The 24,348-nt window shown below is 42.7% G+C and overlaps 3 protein-coding genes and 1 long non-coding RNA gene across 4 annotated transcripts in view; 2 read left to right on the top strand and 2 right to left on the bottom strand.

The window, feature by feature from the left end:
- Positions 1–24,348, bottom strand: part of LOC146675664 (uncharacterized) — a 300,511-nt gene that overhangs the window by 201,642 nt on the left and 74,521 nt on the right. The window lies entirely within an intron of this gene.
- On the bottom strand, positions 4,918–9,631 carry LOC146675667 (uncharacterized). The gene is made up of 3 exons (XR_014910316.1): positions 9,038–9,631; positions 8,574–8,671; positions 4,918–4,987 (listed from the first exon to the last, which is right to left on the bottom strand). It is a non-coding gene; the product is annotated as an uncharacterized LOC146675667 (long non-coding RNA).
- On the top strand, positions 5,949–7,969 carry LOC146675668 (protein NLRC3-like; the record flags this gene model as incomplete). The annotated part of the gene is made up of 2 exons (XM_085400809.1): positions 5,949–6,042; positions 6,159–7,969. Coding segments are annotated over 2 exons (1,890 nt in total), but the record flags the coding sequence as incomplete, so codon positions are not given.
- LOC146675665 (ribonuclease inhibitor-like) overlaps positions 17,661–24,348 on the top strand; it is a 44,029-nt gene continuing 37,341 nt past the window's right edge. Inside the window, exon 1 of the mRNA XM_085400667.1 lies at positions 17,661–17,833. Within this exon, the coding sequence (XP_085256793.1) occupies positions 17,661–17,833 (173 nt within the window). The remainder of the gene's footprint in view (positions 17,834–24,348) is intronic.

Genomic DNA, 24,348 nt, shown 5'->3' with positions numbered 1-24,348 from the left:
TTTATAATGAGTCTAATCAAAGGTGGACAGAAGTATCTCCACTGTGACTTTTCTGTGTCACCATCAGAGCTTCTGCACAGTGTTTCTGGGGCAGATAACATTGCAGCATTATGGAGACATTATGGAGACAAAAAGAAAAGCGTCTGGACTTCTTTAAGTTAAACTTAAAGAAGTCCAGACGCTTTTCTTGGACTGTTCAGTGTTGAGTCTCATTCACACACTCCCTCAGACTCTTCACACACTGATTTGCTGACATAAACACACTCCTGTGTGCTTCACACACACACTGAGGACCATCTACAGACTGTGAGCTCCGTCTTCTTTGTCTTTGGAGCCGAACTCTGACAAAGTTAGGAACAAAACTTTCTCCAGCGTGTGAACTTTCCTCCTAGACTCAGTCTGAGCAGTCAGACCACATATTTCTAAAGCAGCACATGAAGGTGTGGCTCACACACACACAGGTGAAGGAAACAGCTGCAGTATTAAAAGCTGCTTCACTGTCTACAAATATATGAACTGAATGTTTCTTTCAGGCTGTAAAAACCTTATTTATCCTCCATTACAGTCCTGCATTCAGAGCATTACTTCTGTTATATTAGTACATGTATTTTATTCTGATGAACACATGAAACTCTGAGCTGGATTGAATCCATTGAATCAGAGTCCAGGACTCAGACTAAACACACTGAATGTGTCCTGAGCTCGGCCGCTGTTCCACAGTAACTGCTGTCAGAGTCACTGTTACTGAGTTAGCTTAGCTAGCAGAGCAGCTAGCAGTTAGAGTATGAACTCTGTAAGCAGTCAGCTCGGTCCTGGACATGGTTACTGACATAAAGCTGCTCTCTGCAGCCATGTTTGACCTGCTGCTTTGTAGGACTACAGTAATGGAGGATTTGGAGGCTGAACTGGGCTCTGTGACACTTTTTGTAGTGAACTGATGAAAGCTGCGTCTCAGATGGATGTTAGTCCAACACATCAGACACGACCTCTGCAGCTCTCAGTTGATGTGCACATGAATGATTTGTGTTTCCTCTGCAGGTGAAGGTAGAAAGTGTGTGTGAGCTGATGTGAACTGAGCAGCATGGATCAGTGTGAGGACAGAGAGGAGGGAGTCCCTCCCTCTAAAAGCACTCTGTGTGGGGAACATGAGAGCCAGACCAAAGCTCAGAGGTGAGATGACCATCTCTAACTGTCCATGACTCTTCTCCATGTCACAGCTCAGCACTCACATCACTGCTCCATCATTATTCACACTCATACCTCTGTGTGTGTTGTTTTAAAGCCCAGAGCTGTGGGGCGTACCAGGCTCAGCTGGACATAACCCTGAAACTAATCCAGAGCCTGGACCTGAACCCAGCTGTGTTTCCTTAAAGAGCAACAGGTCGAAGGATGTTGGTGCAAACTTTAACAAAAGACTGTTATGTGACAAAGAGTAAGTACATTATTTTTATGAGTTTCACATTGTTCATCATGTCTTTAATTTAATATTTCCAGTTTTTCTTCCTGTCTCATGAAGCTGTGACATTTATTGTTTTTCTTTTAGGATCAATAAGAGGCCAGAATCTCCTGGACCTGAACCCAGCTGTGTTTCCTTAAAGAGCAACAGGTCGAAGGATGTTGGTGTTCACTTTAAAGGCTGTTCTTCTGCTGCTGAGAGGTAATGTGTGTCTAGATGTTGTTCCTGACTCTGTATTTCTGAATAAATCCTCATGTTTAATATCAGCTCAGCTCTTTTTCACACATTTCTATGTTGGTATGTGAAGCGGTGTGTGTTGGAGTGTTTCCACAAACACAGCAGTCAGAGTGGAAAGAGTGGATGTTGTAGGAGGTGTTTGTGTAGTGAAGAGGCTGAGTGTCTGTAGGACTCCAGCTGCTCCAGCAGGTGTCTCCTTTGTGCTTTGCTTCAAACACAGTGTAGGGAGGAGCTTCCACTCAGGTGTTTCAGGTGTTGCTGGATGGAGGAGGACAAATAGTTTTTCCCTTCAGTGACACTTCAGCAGCTCAATGTTCTGGGAGATGTTTGTCTTTATGAAGGTTTATGGATTCTTGTTCTTACTTTGGTTAAACTGAGCAATACATTTTCCATCTAACATTTAAAGTAAATTTCCAGGTGAATAAAAGATCTGCAGCTGCAGCCTCTGTGATGTTTCACAGTCTGAAAGTAACAAATTCAACCAGAGTTCAAACAAAGGCTTAATATACGTGTGTGTTTGATATAATGCCAACAAGTACAAACAGGTGTTCTTACAGGTCTTAATCACAGAGCTCTGATAAGTCTGGTGACTTTCACACTCAGCAATTTTGCTGCCTTTTATTTTATATTGGCCTTTTTAAAGCCCTTCAAAGTCTCCCACATTCATACAGAGCTTTTAACACCAAACTCCTTTACAGTCCTTCTCCTCTCACACACGATCACACGACTGATTTGTCTGCAGCAGCTGTGTTACTGCTAGTATTTTATTATGTGTGTAATCTCCTCATATTGTTCCTGTGGTTTAGTTTGACTTCCTTCTGCAAACTCAGCTGCTCTGTTGCTGATACACGTCTCCATGAATATGATTGATCAGATGCTGCCAACACCATGTGTTTCATGTGAGCGCTCAGCTGAAACCCTGGGTTGACTTATCGAGTTAATAACAAGCTTCACGTGACTGTGAATGCTAAAGTGAATCCAGATAAAGGAAAGAGACCCTGCTAATGTTGGACTCACTTCTTAGTGTAGATCCCAGGAGGAAGTTCAACATAGCCATTCTTTGTGCTAGCTCGACCAAACCTGAGACCACAGTGCAGGATAATGATCATCATCTGTCTCTGTCAAGGACATTTAAAATCCACAAATAACAAACATAATTATATTTGATCATTAAAAATATGTTTTCACTTAAAAAAGCATGAGCACACTGGTGGATTACAGAAACATGAAAACTGGTTAACAGTAAAGTTAATTTAGGTGTAAACAAAGTGTCAAACATACTTAAGTAGAAGGACTGATGTTTGTGTTAAAATACCCTCTTAAAGCTGAAATACTGATTCAACTTCTTTCTCCAAAAGTTGATTCAGTTCATCTGGACGTAGCGTTTTGTGGGAGAAACATTTCGTCTCTCATCCAGGTGACTCCTTCAGTCTCAGCTGACTGCAGGATTCAATCTTATAAACAGGACATTTGCATAATGACTGAAACCAGCCCACTGAAGGAACAATGGGCTGGGAGGTCAGTTCCTTAATCTTAATTATGCAATTCTCATGACCATTGATCAACAACCACTGATCAATGGTCATGAGTACCATTCACAGAGAGTTGGGGAATGGCTGCAATCACAGCATGTAAGATGGTGACAGATGTACCCTTAGGCCCCCTCCTCAATTCAGAGATGGTCTTTCCCTTTTCACGTAAATGGCCTCCTTGACTCCGCCTTCAAACCAGCGTTCCTCCCTGTCCGGGATGTTACATCCTCATCATTGAAAGAGTGTCCACTGGCCTGTAGGTGTAAATAGACTGCAGAGTCCTGGCCTGACGAGGTGGCTCTTCTGTGTTGTAGCCAGAGGTTGTTTGGTTTCCCCGATGTATAAATCCTGCCAATCGTCCTGCACTTAACAGCGTACACTATGTTACTCTGTTTGTGTCGGGGGACCCGATCCTTGGGGTGGACCAGTTTTTGGCGCAGCGTGTTTTGGGGTTTAAAAGCCACAGAGACCCAGTGTTTAGAAAAAATGCGACTCAGCTGCTCCGACACTCCTGACACATATGGGATAGCTACAGGTTTTCTCTTAGGCAGCGGTTGTCCTTCTCTCCTGGATCGACTGGAACTTTCTTTAGGAGCCTTTCCAGCTTTGACAAAAGTCCAGCTGGGACACATTTACGCTACGTCCAGATGAAGAGAATCAACTTTTGGAGATTTACTTTCCTGGATGATTGAGAATGCATCAAGACGTTCCTCCTAAAGTGTTATTCAGAAAAATGACAAAAAAAGTTTTAAAAATAAGGATTAAAATATTAAAAACTATGTTTTTGAGTTTCCTGATGTAGCACAAAAATATATGAACATAACTGTATATAGGACAGATATTTCACGGTTCTTTTAGGCAGCACCAAAAAACAAAAAGACTATTTTTAAGCTGTCTGAGGTAGTGAGTCAACATGTCACACTGGGTCAAAGGTCAGGGAGTAAAAGTGTGTTTTGAAGGAGCCTGTCGAGGTAAATCGTTCCATAACTGATCAAATTCAGTTGGTGGACCTCTGTGTGAAATCAAGCATCTGGTTCACAGAGAGGATAACCCTCACATGGGCTGTACAACATTATATAGGGAGACATTGTATTTTTATTTTATTTTTTATTCCTATTTATTCTATTTATCCCCTTTGTATATTTTATTTATATCTGTCTCTGTATTTAAATGTGTGTGTGTGTGTGTGTGTGTGTGTGTGTGTGTGTGTGTGTATGTGTATATATATATATATATATATATATATATATATATAACAATTCTGTAACTGTAACTTCGGTCGTTGCTGTGCTTTTTGGAAGTCGAATTTCCCAGAGGAACCCACCCGAGGGATTAATAAAGTTCTATCTTATCTTATCTCTTATCTTATCTTAAAAACAGAGATTATCGTAGCCATCGCTCTCTCGCATGGACGTGGCAGTCTTGCTGTCTGCTGCGAATCCTCCCCGTACCTCCGTGGCCTCGTCTGGTATCTGCTCCCTCCTCTGTAAGAGACAGTAAAGGAAAACACGTCTCTGCCTAGTCTTGAAAATCTAATCTTATCATCCATTGTTCTTCTAGGGCCTCTTCTTCTTGTGGCCTCAGCTAACTGCTAATATTTAAATGGCTAACATTAACATGTGTGCCAGCCAGGTTAACATTTATGATGAACTATGATTAATTAACTGATGTTGAAACTGGAGCTTTACTGACCTCTGAAATTCCTCCTAAAGTGTTATTCAGTGTTGTGACAGTCAGCTGCTTCAGCTGCTGCTGGGATGGGCTGTGGCAAAGAGAACAGAGAAAATCCAAATCAGAGTTTTTCTCTGAATTAAAAGGAAACAACAATATATTCTACATGGTGAAACTGATGGTTTCTGGTGTTTGGGTCTGTTTTTCTGTATTTATGCAGATAAAGTGTAAACTCAGATGAATTATACCATCAAATGTTAAAGGAAAATATCAGGATGAGTGTCTGTGAGCTGAGAAGGACGTGAAGCGAGCAGTTTATCCCAGAGCTGAAGCTGCTCTGTGTGCAGAGATGAGCTCAGATTCCTGCTGTGATTGATCAACAGTCACAGAAATGTAGACTTGTAGTTATTACTGCAGTATGGTCACAGCAGATACTGATGAACATGTATTATGAGGATGATGATCAAGTTCCTCACTCTCTCCTTTAAATCTCAGTTTTTTCTTCTTCACAGTTTATCTGTTAATTTATTAATGAATAACACTGAAAGAGTTTCTGTTATATTTCCCCTTGAACATCAGCTTATTAGGGCGGCATTAGGAAATAGCCCCCCTCCAAAGAATGAATAAATGAATGATGATAATAATAAAATGATTCAAAAGCAGAGCTCAGAGTGGTAGAATGGTCAAACATGGATCCACGGGTGGTTCAACTGCATTTGATGACGTGACCGAAGCAAATCTTTCAAATAATCCCACCATCAACGGGATGTTGTCTCCTTTACTACGGTTACTTTACTTGGTCACCGTGTGAATTTCTTTGAAATGAACCAAATTCTTTTATTTGTTGGTTGTTGCATATTTAACCTCTACAGTCAGGAAAGGAGGAGATGAGGCCTCAACAATGTTGGGTTGTAGCTGTGCTTCAGGTTAGAGTGAGTGTCCATGGAATAAATGTAAGTCAGTGAACTGGAAACATGACTGTGTTCAAACTTTGTTTTCCTTTTTATAATGAGTCTAATCAAAGGTGGACAGAAGTATCTCCACTGTGACTTTTCTGTGTCACCATCAGAGCTTCTGCACAGTGTGGAGAAAGATCCAGAAGCAGAGCTGGACTGCAGACAGCCAGTCAGAGCAGCTGTGTACAAAGTAAGACTGAACATCTGTCTGCTGATGGACTCATTTCTGAAAACTGGACTTCTTGTGTTGTTCAGACATTGAAGAGTTTTCTTTCTCTTTAGTCTCATTGTTTTTCTTTCTTTCAGCAGATGTTGGTCTGCAGGAGGTTTTAGATGAACATAAGATCAGTCTGAGGAGGAGATGTGAACGTGTGACTGAAGGAAGTGATGAAACAGGAAGTAGAACCCTCCTGAACAGGATCTACACTGAGCTCTACATCACAGAGGGACAGAGTGAAGAGGTTCATACCCAACATGAGGTGAGGCAGCTGGAGACAGCTTCCAAGATGGACGCCCTCCATGACGCTCCAATCAGGTGCCAGGACATCTTTAAAGCCTTACCTGACCAACAGAGACCCATCAGAGTGGTTCTGACCAACGGCGTGGCTGGTGTTGGAAAAACCTTCTCAGTGCAGAAGTTCACTCTGGACTGGGCAGAGGGCTTGGAGAACCAACATGTCAGTGTGGTGGTTCTGCTTTCATTCAGGGAGCTGAACCTGATCAGAGATGAGCAGTACAGTCTTCTGGAGCTGCTCCATGTTTTCCATCCAACATTACAGAAGGTCACAGCAGAGAAGCTGGCTGTCTCTCAGCTTTTGTTCATCTTTGACGGCCTGGATGAAAGCAGACTTTCATTGGATTTCACCAACAGGAAGCTGCTGTCTGATGTCACACAGAAGTCATCAGTCAGCCAGCTGCTGACAAACCTCATCCAGGGGAATCTGCTTCCCTCGGCTCTCGTCTGGATAACTTCCCGACCCGCAGCAGCCAATCAGATCCCTCCTACATGTGTTGACAGGCTAACAGAAGTACGAGGCTTCACTGACGCCCAGAAGGAGGAGTACTTCAGGAGGAGATTCAGTGATGAAGAGCTGTCCAGCAGAATCATCTCCCACATGAAGACATCCAGGAGCCTCCACATCATGTGTAGTATCCCAGTCTTCTGCTGGATCACTGCTACAGTTCTGGAGCACATGTTGACTACAGAGCAGAGAGGAGAGCTGCCCAAGACCCTGACTGACATGTACTCACACTTCCTGCTGGTTCAGACAAAGAGGAAGAAGAACAAGTACCATGAGGGACATGAGACGAGTCCACAGGAGCTGATGGAGGCTGACAGGGAAGTTCTTCTGAAGCTGGGGAGGCTGGCGTTTGAACATCTGGAGAAAGGAAACATCATGTTCTACCAAGAAGACCTGGAGCAGTGTGGTCTGGATGTGACAGAGGCCTCGGTGTACTCAGGAGTTTGTACAGAGATCTTCAAAAGAGAGTGTGTGATCTTCCAGAAACCAGTCTACTGCTTTGTTCATCTGAGCATTCAGGAGTTTCTGGCTGCTGTCTACATGTTCCACTGTCACACCAACAGGAAGACAGAGGTGCTGAAGAACTTCTTGGGACAAAAATACAACGAGTCCTCTCTGGATGATTTCCTGAACAGAGCCATGGAGAAATCCCTCCAGAGTAAAAATGGCCACCTGGACCTGTTTGTTCGCTTCCTTCATGGCCTCTGTCTGGAGTCCAACCAGAGACTCTTAGTAGGTCTGCTGGGTCAGACAGAGATCAGTCATGGAACCATCCAGAGAGTCATCAACAACCTGAAGGAGATGAACAGTGATGAAATCTCTCCTGACAGAAGCATCAACATCTTCCACTGTCTGATGGAGATGAACGACCTCTCAGTACATCAGGAGATCCAAGAGTTCCTGAAGTCAGAAAACAGATCAGAGAAGTTACTCTCTGAGATCCAGTGCTCAGCTCTGGCCTTCATGCTGCAGATGTCAGAGGAGGTTCTGGATGAGTTGGACCTGCTGAAGTACAACACATCAGTGCGGGGACGACAGAGACTGATTCCAGCTGTGAGGAACTGCAGAAAGGCTGGGTGAGTCCAGATGTGATCATTAACATCATTGATCAGTGTAGGTTAGTAGTTTAATTTTGAAAATAAAATCAGATTGTAACCACAAAGTGTTTGTGTCCGTACGCTGCAACCTTCCACACCATTCCTTTATTGTACAGACTCAGCAGCAGCTCCATGGATCCCAAATCCAAGAGTGGAGAACAGATTTGAAGTGTGTCACATCCATGCAGTCACAGCTGTTTCCACCATGTTTCCACTGATATTAATCCTGTTCAATGACACGTTTCATATCAGTGAATATGTTCTTTAGGACGTCCACTGACATGTTTAAGTGTCCTGCTGGAAATCACTCAAATCATCCATGAAATCCATGAAAAATCCTTTTAGTGTTTCTAACTTCACCCTCTGTCCTCTCTCTCTCTCCATCCTCCTCACTGCTTCTTTCACTGATAATCACACAAACATCGTATTCAGCTACAAAATAACACAATAATATCATCTGATGATCATTATTATAAGAGCAGGATCCATATTTGATATCAGAGTAACACACTGCTTGGTTATGTGCAGTCATCATCAGTGACTGTGGGTCAAACAGAAGCTCTCTGATTGGTTGCTGACCTTGGTCACCTGTCCACTCTCACCTGTTTGTGTTTGCTCTCTCTTTGCTGTCTCCATCCTCTCTCTCCTTTCTCTCCCTCTCTGTCTTTGTACGTCACTCAGGTCCAATGGAAACAGTGACCTTTACAAACCAATCAAAGACAAACTGATCCATGTCAGGTTATAACAATATTCAAAGTGAATACAGGCTGCTGCTGGACACAGACAGGTAACATCATTTTGACTTGCTGTCACCTGGATCTGGACTCATAAACACTGAAGCCCTGAACAGGAATACAAATCATTTTCTGCCAACTAGCGACACACCAGCAGATAATGGCTCAGAAAGCTCAAATGAGCCAATCATTTCTGTGTTTAGTTCCCCTGAAATCAGATCTGATATCAGCAGCTCTGAGTTCATTCATCATTATTGTCCAGTGATGAGATTTCTGCTCCGTTTGGTAACAGTCAGCAGGTTTTTCCTGCGTGTGGACGTGAACAGTCGTACCTGACAGCAGGTAGCAAACAGAGATCATCTTTCCAGCTGGAACTCTTCACTGAGCTGAACTCATTCAAAATGTTCTGGAGTCAAAACAGGAAGCAGTCCAAATGTGTGTCTTCACTCTGACTCTGGATCAGATCTCAGTGACAGACTGTGGACATTATGGAAGCCTAAATGTGACACCATCTTCCTCCTTCATCTGCAGATTAAAGCCAAACAAAGATTCTCATTAAAAGTCTGCAGGTCTGAGAGAGACTCAATCGTTGTGTCATGTCAAACACAGTAAGAGGAGCTGAAGCACAGATGTGAAGAGCAGATTCATCAGATTATGACCTCACTCTGTTTTGTCTTCATATACATTCAGTCTGTGTTTATAATGCAGATTTTCTGCTTTTATAATAACACATTTTATATTTTCTATCATCACAGACTGACTGAGTGTCTACTCTCAGAGTCTCACTGTGAAGTTGTGGCCTCAGCTCTGAAGTCCAACCCCTCCCATCTGACAGAGCTGGACATGAGTGGAAATAGTTACCTCCAGGATTCAGCAGTGAAGCTTCTGTGTGCTGGACTGGAGAGTCCAAACTGTCGATTGGAGACTCTGAGGTGAGTTCACTGACTGCGGCTGTTGTTGTTTTTCTATATTTCAGGTCTTTGATGTTTGAAACTTTCTTTAGTTCCTAAATGTTCAGGATGTGTCTGAAGACAAATGTGAAGAAGTTTGAGTGCTTTCAGAAATGTTGTCTTTCCAAACGACTGAACAACAGTTTTTCCTTTTGGCTCCAAACAGAAGTGACAGACTTGAGCAGGGTTCATTTAAAGGCTGACAGAAGTGGAGTGGTGACGGGGAGATGTTTGACAGGACAGTGTTTCAGCCTCCACAGGTTCATGTTGTGCTCCATCAGTCAGTGAAGATGAAGTCGGTGCTGATGAGGCTGTAGAGTGTGTGAGGGATGTGAATGAGGATGATGAAGATCTGATGATAGCAGATAAAAACAGGCTGCAGAGACTTTGAGCCATACAGGGCACACAGTGTGTGTACAGAACAGCTGAAATCATTATGGAGGCCTCACTGGGATATGGAAGCATCACAGTACAGCTTCAGTGAAGCATTAAAGTCTCTGATATGAGATGAGAAATGAAGCAGCCAGAGCTTTTTCATGAGTGGAAATCCACTGTGACTGTGAGCTGCTGCTACAGCCTCCAGATTAGCCAGCAGCTCATCCTGCTCAACATTTCCTCACCAACTTTAATGGAAGTGTGATGTTTTCAGCTGGAGTGATGGTCAGGGTGGCCTCCCTCTCCTCTTCTTCTCCTCTTCCTCTTTCATTTGTAAAGCCACTTCTGCTGCTTTCATTCATTTGGAAGTCCTGTAGCTGAGTTTGGGAGAGACTAACAGCCTCGGCAGCAGAGGGGAGAAAGGCTGTAACACCACCACTTTACTCTGTTCTACCTGTCACATCATTTTATCAGGAAACAAATATGCTCATGTTTTTACTATGTTTGTCTTGAAGATGTAAGAAGATCACTGTTAAGTCTAATTGTTGAATGTTGCCATTGTGTTTCTTAAATTTGTACAGTCTTAGTTCAAGCAGTAGGATCAAAGCCATTCCTTTGATCCTGGCCACCTCTCCAACCACTCTGTGCTGGGGGAGGTTTTATTGTAGATACATCCTATCTGGAAGATCTGTTTCTTTTGATGTAAACTTCCTGGGTTTATGACCCTTTGGTCAGCAGGAGGTCTCTCACACACACACACACACACACACACACACACACACACACACACACACACACACACACACATTCTCACATAACACACACACTCAGTGTATACATTTACATACAGTCCTTGTCTATGTAACCAAACGGGGTTGCAGGGGGAGGTGTTTTGTAAACTATTGTTTGAAGTTTGTCAATAAAAGGCAGCGAGAGGAGGCCACCATTGTGGTCATTTCGACGTGCTGGTCACAGATGGAAGGGCCTCCCTTGCGCAAGAAATCGATCGAACACTGTTGCCTTGTTTTTCTTTCATGGGAATAAGTCCTGGATACAGCGGGGTCTGAGTTTAGACCCAACAATCACATGGTGCTTTTTATTATTGTGTTGGTTTGTTTCCTGTCTCTTGGATGGAGCCCAGCTGTGCGTGGCCCCTGGGCCTGTGGTCAGAGTGTGTGCTGGATAATCCGGCCCAGGATGAGGCCAAACTGACATGGGATGAAATGTCTGTCACATAATTGAGCTTAGTGTAGTTTCATTTCTGCACAATTTAAAAACAACCAAAACTTTGTTCTGTCTTTTCTATGTTATACTGTAGACTTTCTTTGATACTGTGTCCAAAAGGAGCAGCTTTTACTTTGAAGGGGAGGCGTCTCTGTTTCCTCTTCAGGTTGGATGATGGAAGCAAATTAGTAGCTGTGTCCCAAAACGTCGGCTGCATCCTCCAGAGGCTGCATTTGAAGGCCGATTACGTCACAGCCAGGCGATGAAGGCTGTCCGTATTTGTCGACTCCTTCAAATGTGCCCGACAAATGCGTCCTTCATTTCCCCGAATTTGAAGGATTCGTCGGGTGTGTCCTTCGTGGCCCACCATATCCCAGAATTCATAGCGCGGCCCAGCCAAATTTCAGCTGCCAACAATGGCGGCAGCTACTAAGTTTTCAAATTACTCTTATTAATCTTTCTGGGTCACAAAATAAACTTTTAACATATTTTCAGGCGAGAAAGTAGCTGTGTAAACTTCAAATATCTGCTTGGTTTATCAAGACATCACATATTTGCAAAAGTGTGCCGACGTTTTCGGAGACGTCTGTTACCCACCCGCTCGCTAGCAAGCCGGGGGGTTCAATGGTCACTCCAGCCGGCGAGAGCAGCGGACGCCCAGCTTCATCGTTTTCAGACCCCGCTCTTTCGCTACTCAGGTGAAACACGATATATAAGTCACTCGGATAACTTAAAAATGTAATTGTTTGCCTTTTTTCTGTGTTTTATTTGTTCCGGAGTAAATCGGTTTGGCTGAGATCAAAGTTCCTCTGGGATTTTCACACAGCTGAATAAACGTTAAACAGGAAACTGATTAAACAGAAGTGTGAGACGGTCGAGAGTTTACGCCAGTGTCCTGTTATATTTTAGATAGCAAGGAGCAGACGGCCGAGTTTATTAAACTCCACAAAGACAGCGGTGACGCAAATCTGAAGGCTAGACCGTCCCATTTCACAGCCTCGCACTTCCAGCCTTTTCGGTCTTTGAAGGACCCGGCCCACGTAGACCGCGAATACCGGGTCCTCCGAAGGATGCAGCCGACGTTTTGGGACACAGCTAGTGTGTGATGTTCTTTCAGTGTTGCACTTTGTAGACGCTCCCTGAGCACTGGTCTCACAGCCAGCTGCACATAGAGACCAGTGTTGTTAGTCCAGGTCAGAAGATGACTTGTTGGAATGAATATGAGCTTGTAGTTTGTCTGCTTTAATAATGTGACTGGAAAAAGGTGTTGGACTTCAAATATGTCCATTTCTTTCACACTTCACCTTTAAAAGTGAAGCCTTGTGGTTCCTGGAAGGAAAAACAAAACTTTTTCAAGTCTTTGTCCTGTTTTTATGATAAATGTACGACTTTAATGTGAAACATTCAGAGTTTTTTCTCTTGTTGTGTTTGTTTGAAGCTGCTTCCTGTTGGCTTCAGCTGTTTGGAGTTTCCATTTTCTAAACTTCTACATTCTGAACCTTCTTCAGCTCTGAACAGATGATGAAACACTGAATGATTTCAAGCTCACACTTTGTCTAATAAACTTACATCTTTCATTCTTTATACAGATTGTGGGACTGTGGTTTGTCAGAGATCAGCTGTGATTATCTGGCAGCAGCACTGAAGTCCAACCCCTCCCATCTGAGACAGCTGGACCTGAGCTCCAACTACAAGCTGCAGGATTCAGGAGTGAAGCATCTGTGTGGTTTCCTGGAGAGTCCAGGATGTGGACTTGAAACTCTGGGGTCAGTCAGCATGTTTTAGTTGTGCTGAGATGAATATGATGTGAAAGTTGTGCTGACACTAAACTGCAGACATCAGGCTGATATTATACTGATCCACACTGAGGATCTTCATGGTAAAGTCTGTTTTCTTCTTCTCTGGTTTAGTCCATTGACTGCAGCAGAACAATGTTCACATTTCAAACAGTGAGACTCAACGTATGGCCCGCGGCCCACACGCGGCCTGCCCAGCTTCCCTGATTCAGAGAGAGGGGACCCTGATTAACTGTGTAGTGTTCTTCCTCACAGTTCTAAGTATCAGACACAACAATGAATAATCCACAGCTGACTGTCTTTAGCAGGTCAAAGGTCACGGCACACAGCAGACAGTGGGAAATATTATAATTCTGATCATTTATCAGCACATATCCATATGTATAAAAACAAAGCTGACACTGTGAGACTTGATCAGAGGTGTGATCATCACAGCAGAGGCCTTTGTGTCAAAGTCACTGAGGATCAAACAGAAACACATGAAGCAGATTTTCCTGTTCTGGCTTTTTATAGCAGATAACCTTCAAAATATTCTGCAGTCCATCAAAAACTGAAGCAAACCATGAATCAACATGTGAACTGCTGGTTCAGATAGAGGGGGAGGAGGTGAAGGTGGTCAACAAGTACAAGTACCTCGGGCTGTGGGTGGACAATAAACTGGACTGGTCATGCAACACAGAGCACCTGTATAAAAAAGCCCAAAGCCGACTGTACTTCCTCAGGAGGCTGAGGTCTTTTAACATCTGCAGGAAGCTCCTGAGGATGTTTTACCAGTCGGTGGTTGCTGGAGTACTTTTCTATGCTGTGGTGTGCTGGGGGAGCAGCACAGCAAAGAAGGACTCATCCAGGCTGGAGAAACTGATCAGGAGGTCTAGCTCTGTGGTCGGCATGAAGCTGGACACTCTGGTGACAGTGGCAGAGAAAAGGACATTAAAGAAACTGATGGACATTATGGACAATGCCAGGCATCCTCTGCACACGGCCATTAACAACCAGAAGAGTCTGTTCAGTGACAGGTTGCTTCTCCCAAAGACAAGAACTAACAGACTTAAAAACTCCTTTGTCCCACACGCCATCAAACTGTTTAACTCCTCTCTGGAGGGGAGAGGGAGGGGAAACAGGAGGACAAAGGAGGGAACAACTAAGCTGTAGTGCCTCTTCACCTCACTGTACAATACCTTGTGCAATACTTTTGTAAATAGTCAACGGTGCAATAGACTCAATACTTGAAATGTGCAATTCACTTGTATTTTTATTTTTATTCCTATTTATTCTATTTATCCCCTTCGTATATTTTATTTATATTGTCTCTGTATTTATATATATGTGTGTGTGTGTGTGTGTGTGTGTGTGTGTGTGTGTGTGTGTGTGTGTGTGTGTGTGTGTGTGTGTGTATAACTCTGTAACTTCTGTCGGTGCTGTGCTTTTTTGGAAATCGAATTTCCCAGAGGAACCCACCCGAGGGATTAATAAAGTTCTATCTTATCTTAACATGAGCTGATGCTGCTGAAGTGAAGCAAAGTTACAGAGGTTTGATTACAGACACAGCTGAGAGTTTGTAATCTGTCATCATTTTAAAAGGTTTACATTTCTTCAGTATATCCACATTTGCAGCTGGTACCTCAACCTCCACTTGTCCAACACAACTGCTGTCCACTGCCTCCATGACATTGTGATTTTGCTGTTGGTCTTCTGTCAGATCTTCATCAATCACTTCTGCACGGGGCACACCTTCAGACTCTGCAGCTGCATAACGAAAGCCTGTAAGATAAAATTAGACATAAGGTAAATGTACACCAATATTCCAATGACAGGTGTGTGATTCATCTGGAAGTTATGTGCGGATTAGTGTACAGTGATAGCAATTTAGCATGTTTTTAGAGGGGGGGGGGGTTGTTTACCTCCGATGGGTGCTCTTTTTCGCTTCCGTTGCGTACGCCTTGAGTGCCGGTCCGAGTCTGATACAGGTATGTCGTCATGCCCCATGTGCAGTGTTGGTGCCCAGTCTGGATTTGTTACATCCATTTCATATGCTGGTTTGCCTGCAATAATGCCAAATCATAAGCTACTCAGTCGACATGATGTGGTTCTGCAGCATCACACATTAGCATGTTTTATCTCATTATCTATGACCTCAGCACGTTGAAAATAACACTAAAAGCCTTTCAAGAGTGATATGAATTAATTTAGAACTCACCGGAAAGAAAATGCCGTGAGCAAACCAACAAAAAGCTGGGGATTGCAGAGAACTCGATATCCGCTCGTCTCACCGCTGCAATCCAAGCCTGACGTCTTTGTTTAGTAATATCGGATACATGGGATCCCTCACGTTGCCTCCAGGATGGAAAACGATGAAAAGAGAGCCCGTTATCCAGCTTCTTGCCTTCACGATCGTGTGATCTAACGTTGCAACCGACAACACAACACGTACGATCCATAGCTGAAATGGTATCCTTTGGCTGGCCTACTGTCATGGCGGAAGGGGGCGTGGCCCATCTCCCGTGACATCACGCTCCAAAGCCCTATAGGTGGGAAAATGTACCATGTCGACCAATCAAAAATGATATGGAAACATGACATTTGGTTGTTTAGCAAAAGGGGGAAGTTTTAGGAGTGACCGGCAAGAGAGAGCGAGTGAGCGAAAGAGAGAGAGAGTTTTGATACGTGAGAGATTTGTGACGTTTACCGTGTTTGGTCTCAAGTTAGTTTGTTGTCTTGTGTATTTAGTGTGTAGCTGTTGTTTTGTTTTGTGTGTCAGTTCTACTAGTGATCGTCACAGTTGCTGCCTTAAAGCCAACAAAGGCAGATTGCAGTGTAAACGCTGAGTGACACACCTGCTGTCAGACCTGCAGGTTTATCCCTGTGCTGTTCTCATATGTGTTAGAGTGACACAAACTATTGTTTGACACCTGATTGTTCTGTAAATAGTTTGAAATGATTATATGAAAAACGTCTGAGCCTTGGCTGCATTTTTTGGTAAATAGTACCATATAACTTTGTTGTTTGCAAAACGTGTGCGTATTTTTAAAAATGTACAATCTCTATTTGCATTTCAAGTTATGAAGATGATTCGTTAAACATGTGTGTGGTTTTTACAGTCAAAATATCACTTTCTACTTGTATTTTAAATTTTGTCTGAATTTAGATAAATTGTGCTGATACAGTTGGTCAAAATGAGAAAATAACAGATTGGCAAGATGAACTGTTTTTAAAGGTAAAATATAGAGGCCACATCAAAAGTAGTCAAGAAGGGTTAAAGGCTAAAAGCAAAGTTGTCACTGTTGGGTCTGTGTTTCCACAAGCCCCGCTAATTCTAGAGACTTATTCATCATGAAGAAAACAAGACAGTCGATCGATCAATTATTTGCGAAAGGGAGGCCTCCTCTGTGTCCACCACGAAAATGACCACAGATCTGACCTCCTGCTGCTACCTTTTATTGGGAGACAGTTCACACAAAACACGTCAGAACAAAGCCACGCCCCCTTTGTTCTAAGACAAAGCATTTTATGTATATGTGTGAACTTCTGTAAGAGTGTGTGTGTGTGTGTGTGTGTGTGTGTGTGTGTGTGTGTGTGTGTGTGTGTGTGTCAGACCTCCTGCTGACCAAAGGGTCGTAAACCCAGGAAGTTTACATCAAAAGAAACAGATCTTCCAGATAGGATGTATCTACAATAAAACCTCCCCCAGCACAGAGTGGTTGGAGAGGTGGCCAGGATCAAAGGAATGGCTTTGATCCTACTGCTTGAACTAAGACTGTACAAATTTAAGAAACACAATGGCAACATTCAACAATTAGACTTAACAGTCACCAAGTACTGTTTATATTTGTGTGTATTGCTGCAGCTTTTTTGAGTATTAATTTGGTGCCTTTGTGTGAAATAATGGTATTGTGAGTGATCCATATAGTCACAAAGAATAGCCACTTGTTTCTGTGCTACCAAAGTTCCCCGGCTTTCATTCAAAATGTGTTTATCGTCAGCACCTGCACATTAAACTACTTAAACATTATAAATGTCTTCAAGCTCACACTGAGGCCTGTGGGGTACTATCAGCCACTGAGACAGTACACACATTTATATGTGTTTGTATATGAATATTTCATACTTTAAGACTGCCTGTTTATTTAAGGGAGATGAACAAAATACATTGGAATTGTACAAAATAATATCATGGATGATAAATTAAATAGATTTTAAGTAGATGCTTGTGCATTCTTAAAGTCTTATATGTTGAACTGAACTATGTGATCTGTTCAAAGTCTTAATCTTAATTTGAAGTGAAATGTGCATTTTGAGTTTATACACTATGTATATAAGGCGACCGTTTCCTTTTGCAGTATTTTTGTGTGGTGTACTTTTCTATGTCTTAACAAAAGGGGAACAAAGGTGTTTAAGTTCACCTAGGATGATGTGTTTTAATTTTCACATGGTCTTGCTTGAATTTGACCCTGACAAAGGCGTATGAACTCTGTCAGCTGTTTGGAGTTTCCATTTTCTAAACTTCTACATTCTGAACCTTCTTCAGCTCTGAACAGATGATGAAACACTGAATGATTTCAAGCTCACACTTTGTCTAATAAACTTACATCTTTCATTCTTTATACAGATTGATGAGCTGTGGTTTGTCAGAGATCAGCTGTGATTATCTGGCAGCAGCACTGAAGTCCAACCCCTCCCATCTGAGAGAGCTGGACCTGAGCTCCAACAACAAGCTGCAGGATTCAGGAGTGAAGCATCTGTGTGGTTTCCTGGAGAGTCCAGGATGTGGACTTGAAACTCTGGGGTCAGTCAGCATGTTTTAGTTGTGCTGAGATGAATATGATGTGAAAGTTGTGCTGACACTAAACTGCAGACATCAGGCTGATATTATACTGATCCACACTGAGGATCTTCATGGTAAAGTCTGTTTTCTTCTTCTCTGGTTTAGTCCATTGACTGCAGCAGAACAATGTTCACATTTCAAACAGTGAGACTCAACGTATGGCCCGCGGCCCACACGCGGCCTGCCCACCTTCCCTGATTCAGAGAGAGGGGACCCTGATTAACTGTGTAGTGTTCTTCCTCACAGTTCTAAGTATCAGACACAACAATGAATAATCCACAGCTGACTGTCTTTAGCAGGTCAAAGGTCACGGCACACAGCAGACAGTGGGAAATATTATAACTCTGATCATTTATCAGCACATATCCATATGTATAAAAACAAAGCTGACACTGTGAGACTTGATCAGAGGTGTGATCATCACAGCAGAGGCCTTTGTGTCAAAGTCACTGAGGATCAAACAGAAACACATGAAGCAGATTTTCCTGTTCTGGCTTTTTATAGCAGATAACCTTCAAAATATTCTGCAGTCCATCAAAAAGTGAAGCAAACCATGAATCAACATGTGAACATGAGCTGATGCTGCTGAAGTGAAGCAAAGTTACAGAGGTTTGATTACAGACACAGCTGAGAGTTTGTAATCTGTCATCATTTTAAAAGGTTTACATTTCTTCAGTATATCCACATTTGCAGCTGCTACCTCAACCTCCACTTGTCCAACACAACTGCTGTCCACTGCCTCCATGACATTGTGATTTTGCTGTTGGTCTTCTGTCAGATCTTCATCAATCACTTCTGCACGGGGCACACCTTCAGACTCTGCAGCTGCATAACGAAAGCCTGTAAGATAAAATTAGACATAAGGTAAATGTACACCAATATTCCAATGACAGGTGTGTGATTCATCTGGAAGTTATGTGCGGATTAGTGTACAGTGATAGCAATTTAGTATGTTTTTAGAGGGGGGGGGGGTTGTTTACCTCCGATGGGTGCTCTTTTTCGCTTCCGTTGCGTACGCCTTGAGTGCCGGTCCGAGTCTGATACAGGTATGTCGTCATGCCCCATGTGCAGTGTTGGTGCCCAGTCTGGATTTGTTACATCCATTTCATATGCTGGTTTGCCTGCAATAATGCCAAATCATAAGCTACTCAGTCGACATGATGTGGTTCTGCAGCATCACACATTAGCATGTTTTATCTCATTATCTATGACCTCAGCACGTTGAAAATAACACTAAAAGCCTTTCAAGAGTGATATGAATTAATTTAGAACTCACCGGAAAGAAAATGCCGTGAGCAAACCAACAAAAAGCTGGGGATTGCAGAGAACTCGATATCCGCTCGTCTCACCGCTGCAATCCAAGCCTGACGTCTTTGTTTAGTAATATCGGATACATGGGATCCCTCACGTTGCCTCCAGGACGGAAAACGATGAAAAGAGAGCCCGTTATCCAGCTTCTTGCCTTCACGATCGTGTGATCTAACGTTGCAACCGACAACACAACACGTACGATCCATAGCTGAAATGGTATCCTTTGGCTGGCCTACTGTCATGGCGGAAGGGGGCGTGGCCCATCTCCCGTGACATCACGCTCCAAAGCCCTATAGGTGGGAAAATGTACCATGTCGACCAATCAAAAATGATATGGAAACATGACATTTGGTTGTTTAGCAAAAGGGGGAAGTTTTAGGAGTGACCGGCAAGAGAGAGCGAGTGAGCGAAAGAGAGAGAGAGTTTTGATACGTGAGAGATTTGTGACGTTTACCGTGTTTGGTCTCAAGTTAGTTTGTTGTCTTGTGTATTTAGTGTGTAGCTGTTGTTTTGTTTTGTGTGTCAGTTCTACTAGTGATCGTCACAGTTGCTGCCTTAAAGCCAACAAAGGCAGATTGCAGTGTAAACGCTGAGTGACACACCTGCTGTCAGACCTGCAGGTTTATCCCTGTGCTGTTCTCATATGTGTTAGAGTGACACAAACTATTGTTTGACACCTGATTGTTCTGTAAATAGTTTGAAATGATTATATGAAAAACGTCTGAGCCTTGGCTGCATTTTTTGGTAAATAGTACCATATAACTTTGTTGTTTGCAAAACGTGTGCGTATTTTTAAAAATGTACAATCTCTATTTGCATTTCAAGTTATGAAGATGATTCGTTAAACATGTGTGTGGTTTTTACAGTCAAAATATCACTTTCTACTTGTATTTTAAATTTTGTCTGAATTTAGATAAATTGTGCTGATACAGTTGGTCAAAATGAGAAAATAACAGATTGGCAAGATAAACTGTTTTTAAAGGTAAAATATAGAGGCCACATCAAAAGTAGTCAAGAAGGGTTAAAGGCTAAAAGCAAAGTTGTCACCAAGTACTGTTTATATTTGTGTGTATTGCTGCAGCTTTTTTGAGTATTAATTTGGTGCCTTTGTGTGAAATAATGGTATTGTGAGTGATCCATATAGTCACAAAGAATAGCCACTTGTTTCTGTGCTACCAAAGTTCCCCGGCTTTCATTCAAAATGTGTTTATCGTCAGCACCTGCACATTAAACTACTTAAACATTATAAATGTCTTCAAGCTCACACTGAGGCCTGTGGGGTACTATCAGCCACTGAGACAGTACACACATTTATATGTGTTTGTATATGAATATTTCATACTTTAAGACTGCCTGTTTATTTAAGGGAGATGAACAAAATACATTGGAATTGTACAAAATAATATCATGGATGATAAATTAAATAGATTTTAAGTAGATGCTTGTGCATTCTTAAAGTCTTATATGTTGAACTGAACTATGTGATCTGTTCAAAGCCTTAATCTTAATTTGAAGTGAAATGTGCATTTTGAGTTTATACACTATGTATATAAGGCGACCGTTTCCTTTTGCAGTATTTTTGTGTGGTGTACTTTTCTATGTCTTAACAAAAGGGGAACAAAGGTGTTTAAGTTCACCTAGGATGATGTGTTTTAATTTTCACATGGTCTTGCTTGAATTTGACCCTGACAAAGGCGTATGAACTCTGTCAGCTGTTTGGAGTTTCCATTTTCTAAACTTCTACATTCTGAACCTTCTTCAGCTCTGAACAGATGATGAAACACTGAATGATTTCAAGCTCACACTTTGTCTAATAAACTTACATCTTTCATTCTTTATACAGATTGAGGGGCTGTGGTTTGTCAGAGATCAGCTGTGATTATCTGGCAGCAGCACTGAAGTCCAACCCCTCCCATCTGAGACAGCTGGACCTGAGCTGCAACAACAAGCTGCAGGATTCAGGAGTGAAGCATCTGTGTGGTTTCCTGGAGAGTCCAGGATGTGGACTTGAAACTCTGAGGTCAGTCAGCATGTTTTAGTTGTGCTGAGATGAATATGATGTGAAAGTTGTGCTGACACTAAACTGCAGACATCAGGCTGATATTATACTGATCCACACTGAGGATCTTCATGGTAAAGTCTGTTTTCTTCTTCTCTGGTTTAGTCCATTGACTGCAGCAGAACAATGTTCACATTTCAAACCTTCAAAGAAGAAGAAAAATCCTCCACTGGATAATTCACTGTGAAACTCTCCAACTCTTCATTCCACCTTAAAGTCTGTCTGACACTGAAATCCAAAGCAAAATGTGCGTTTGCTTTACAGACAGCAGTCCAACACAAACATACACACATCATCCAAAACACAGTCCAACATCCAAATCTCCTCCACTGCCAGCATGAATGATGGGAAAGAGAAGGAGGAACACTCTGACATTCAGGGTTAGAATGAGTTTCATGAAGCAGACTGTGAAGATCAAAGCTGCATTAGAAAGCTTACATGAATGAATGAGTGGACAGAAGTGGACAGAGATCATCTGAAGCACTTCAAAGGCTTTAAATCAGCACATTTCTCTTTATTCTTTATCAACTCTGTTAGTTTCTCTCAGTTTTCTGTGGAATGAAGCTAACAGCAGGCTAATAAGATGCTGACCAATAGGTTTCTATTAAAGGTTGTAATTTGTATATGAAAAAGTGCTTTGGCTCAGCAGGGATCAGCTTACAGGTAGAATACAGCTGCTGGATGGGATTAGCATGTCATAGCTATCTACCAAACTGCTAACTGGGGGATTTCAGGCCATCTATGGATCATTTTTGCTAACTGTTTATTCAGCTTAGGCTCACAGGGCTGCAGCCTGTGCCCTAGCTGTCATAGGGCAAGAGGCGTGGTCCACCTGCACAGGTGAGCAGTCCATCACAGGGCCAACAGAGAGAGACAGAGAAGCACTCTCTCACATCCACACCTACAGCCAATTTAGAAGCACCAATGAACCTAAGCAGCATTTCATTGGACTGTGGGAGAACATCCAACCTCCACAGAAAGGCCAACAAGCTTCAACCTACAACCTTCTTGCTTTAAGGCACTAGTGCGAACCACTTTTCCCCATTTCAGCCCAAATCCTGCATCTTCCTGTTTCTGACTCCAGGCCAGCTCCACTAACACTTTCTCATCAGACACTGCCACCTAGTGGAGGAAGTCTTAGTTCCACTTGAAGCTTCAGATTACAGTTAGTTCCTTTACAAAGAGGTGGAGGTGGTGGGGCCACAGCACCATCATCACTGAGTGCCATAGGACACTTAACCTTTGTTTCCATATGCTGGGAACTTCCTGTTGTTCCAAGGAGGACTGGAAAATGTGTGAAAATCTCCCAGTCAGTTCCTCACAGCACACTTCAATCATTTCCCTCCCACAGCATCAGGACCAGGGCTTTTTCTCTCTTTGGTCCCACTAAGAGATTTCCACACAAACACCTCATCAGTGGGACTCTCAGAGCTACCAGCCCTTTGCTACAATCACAAAGCTCTTCATTGAAATCAATGATATCAAAGCTGGAATCAAATGAGTCCAAGTCTTCTGCTGATTCAGCATCACATTCATCTTTGCTCCTTGTTCTGCATCCCCACCATGGACTTCATTCCTTTCCAAGCCAGCCTTGAGTGTCCTTTATTCAGCTCATCCTCTGCTTTACTTTTACACCTGATTTTAGCTGCTTTATCTCTCTTTCAACAAGTTTCTGTGCCTCAATCTTTTTCTTCTCTCCCTCATAACAAGACAGCTTCTTCTGCCTGAGAACATGTTGGAGTGATTTACTAATCCAGGGCTGCTTATTGGGGAAAATGCTTCCTGTTTCCAAAGTAATCCCCATTTTTCCCAGAAAGAAATGTAAGTAGAAATCGATGATCTAAGTGAGAACATGAGCCTTTAAAAAGTCCCAGTGGGAGCAGTCAAAGCAGTTCCTCAGTCCCAGTATATAGTCTTTGGTCCAGACTGGAACAACTGTGTGCCCAGTTTGAGCTCTCTTCAGTCCTGTGACCTGACAGACCCAGAGGGGCCATCACATCACATTTAGAAGCTCCCCTAATGGAGCCACAACACATGTCCAACACTTAGTCTGTCTTGTTGGACCAACTGGAAGAAATGATTCAAGGACTTAGTCACAGAACAGAGATTCAAATCTCCAAAATCCAACTGGCTGCATCAGGACATATAGTCTGAAACTCTGCACAGTTTCCTGTTTGAAGCTGCTTCCTGTTGGCTTCAGCTGTTTGGAGTTTCCATTTTCTAAACTTCTACATTCTGAACCTTCTTCAGCTCTGAACAGATGATGAAACACTGAATGATTTCAAGCTCACACTTTGTCTAATAAACTTACATCTTTCATTCTTTATACAGATTGATGAGCTGTGGTTTGTCAAAGATCAGCTGTGATTATCTGGCAGCAGCACTGAAGTCCAACCCCTCCCATCTGAGAGAGCTGGACCTGAGCAACAACTACAACCTGAATCATCCAGATGTGAAGCAGCTGTCTGATCTTCAGCAGAGTCCAGACTACAGACTGGAGACTCTGGAGTAAGTAGAGTGATGGAGTGAGTGGGTGGTGCTGTCAGCAGTATTGTACTAAACACAGTCAGTATGAAACAAAGATCCAGTGTTTCCTGTAAAGCTGCAGCTTCTCAGTGAAGCTGTGAGAGGAGAATGGTGACAGGCTTCAGGATTGGACACAAACACTTCCTGTTTCTGACCTTTATGGTCACCATGGTAACGGCTGACACGCTCTGATCAAACGCTGTCAACAGCCAATCAGCTCTCTGAACAAAGCAGCACGCAGACCAATGACTGCATTCGTTTCCAAGTTTAAAGCAGTGAAGAACACAGTCTGTAGGTGAGGAAGAATTTAGTGAGAGCAGATGTTTGGATGGAATTCCTCCAGTTAACAGCTGGAACCGTCCATCTGGATTTTTGGGCTTGTTGTTGGGGTTCCTACAGAGCTCAGAGTGGACACACCAAGGTTCTTCTAATGAATGAAAGTCCAAACTCAAACTAGGAGGGAAAAACATTTTCATCAACTTCAATAAAAATCCAAAGATTAGAAAAAGTGAAGCAACAATGAGTCCTAGTACAGTCCCAGCACTGAAGTCCCTGCTGCTCTTTATACTGGATGTGCTGC

The sequence above is a fragment of the Rhamphochromis longiceps genome, linkage group LG3, assembly GCF_057381845.1.
Source record: "Rhamphochromis longiceps isolate RC_006_pf linkage group LG3, R_longiceps_female_GT1.1, whole genome shotgun sequence".
Classification (NCBI taxonomy): Eukaryota; Metazoa; Chordata; class Actinopteri; order Cichliformes; family Cichlidae; genus Rhamphochromis; species Rhamphochromis longiceps.
Note: the sequence above shows the minus strand (reverse complement) of the source record. Positions and strands in the feature narration are given on the sequence as shown.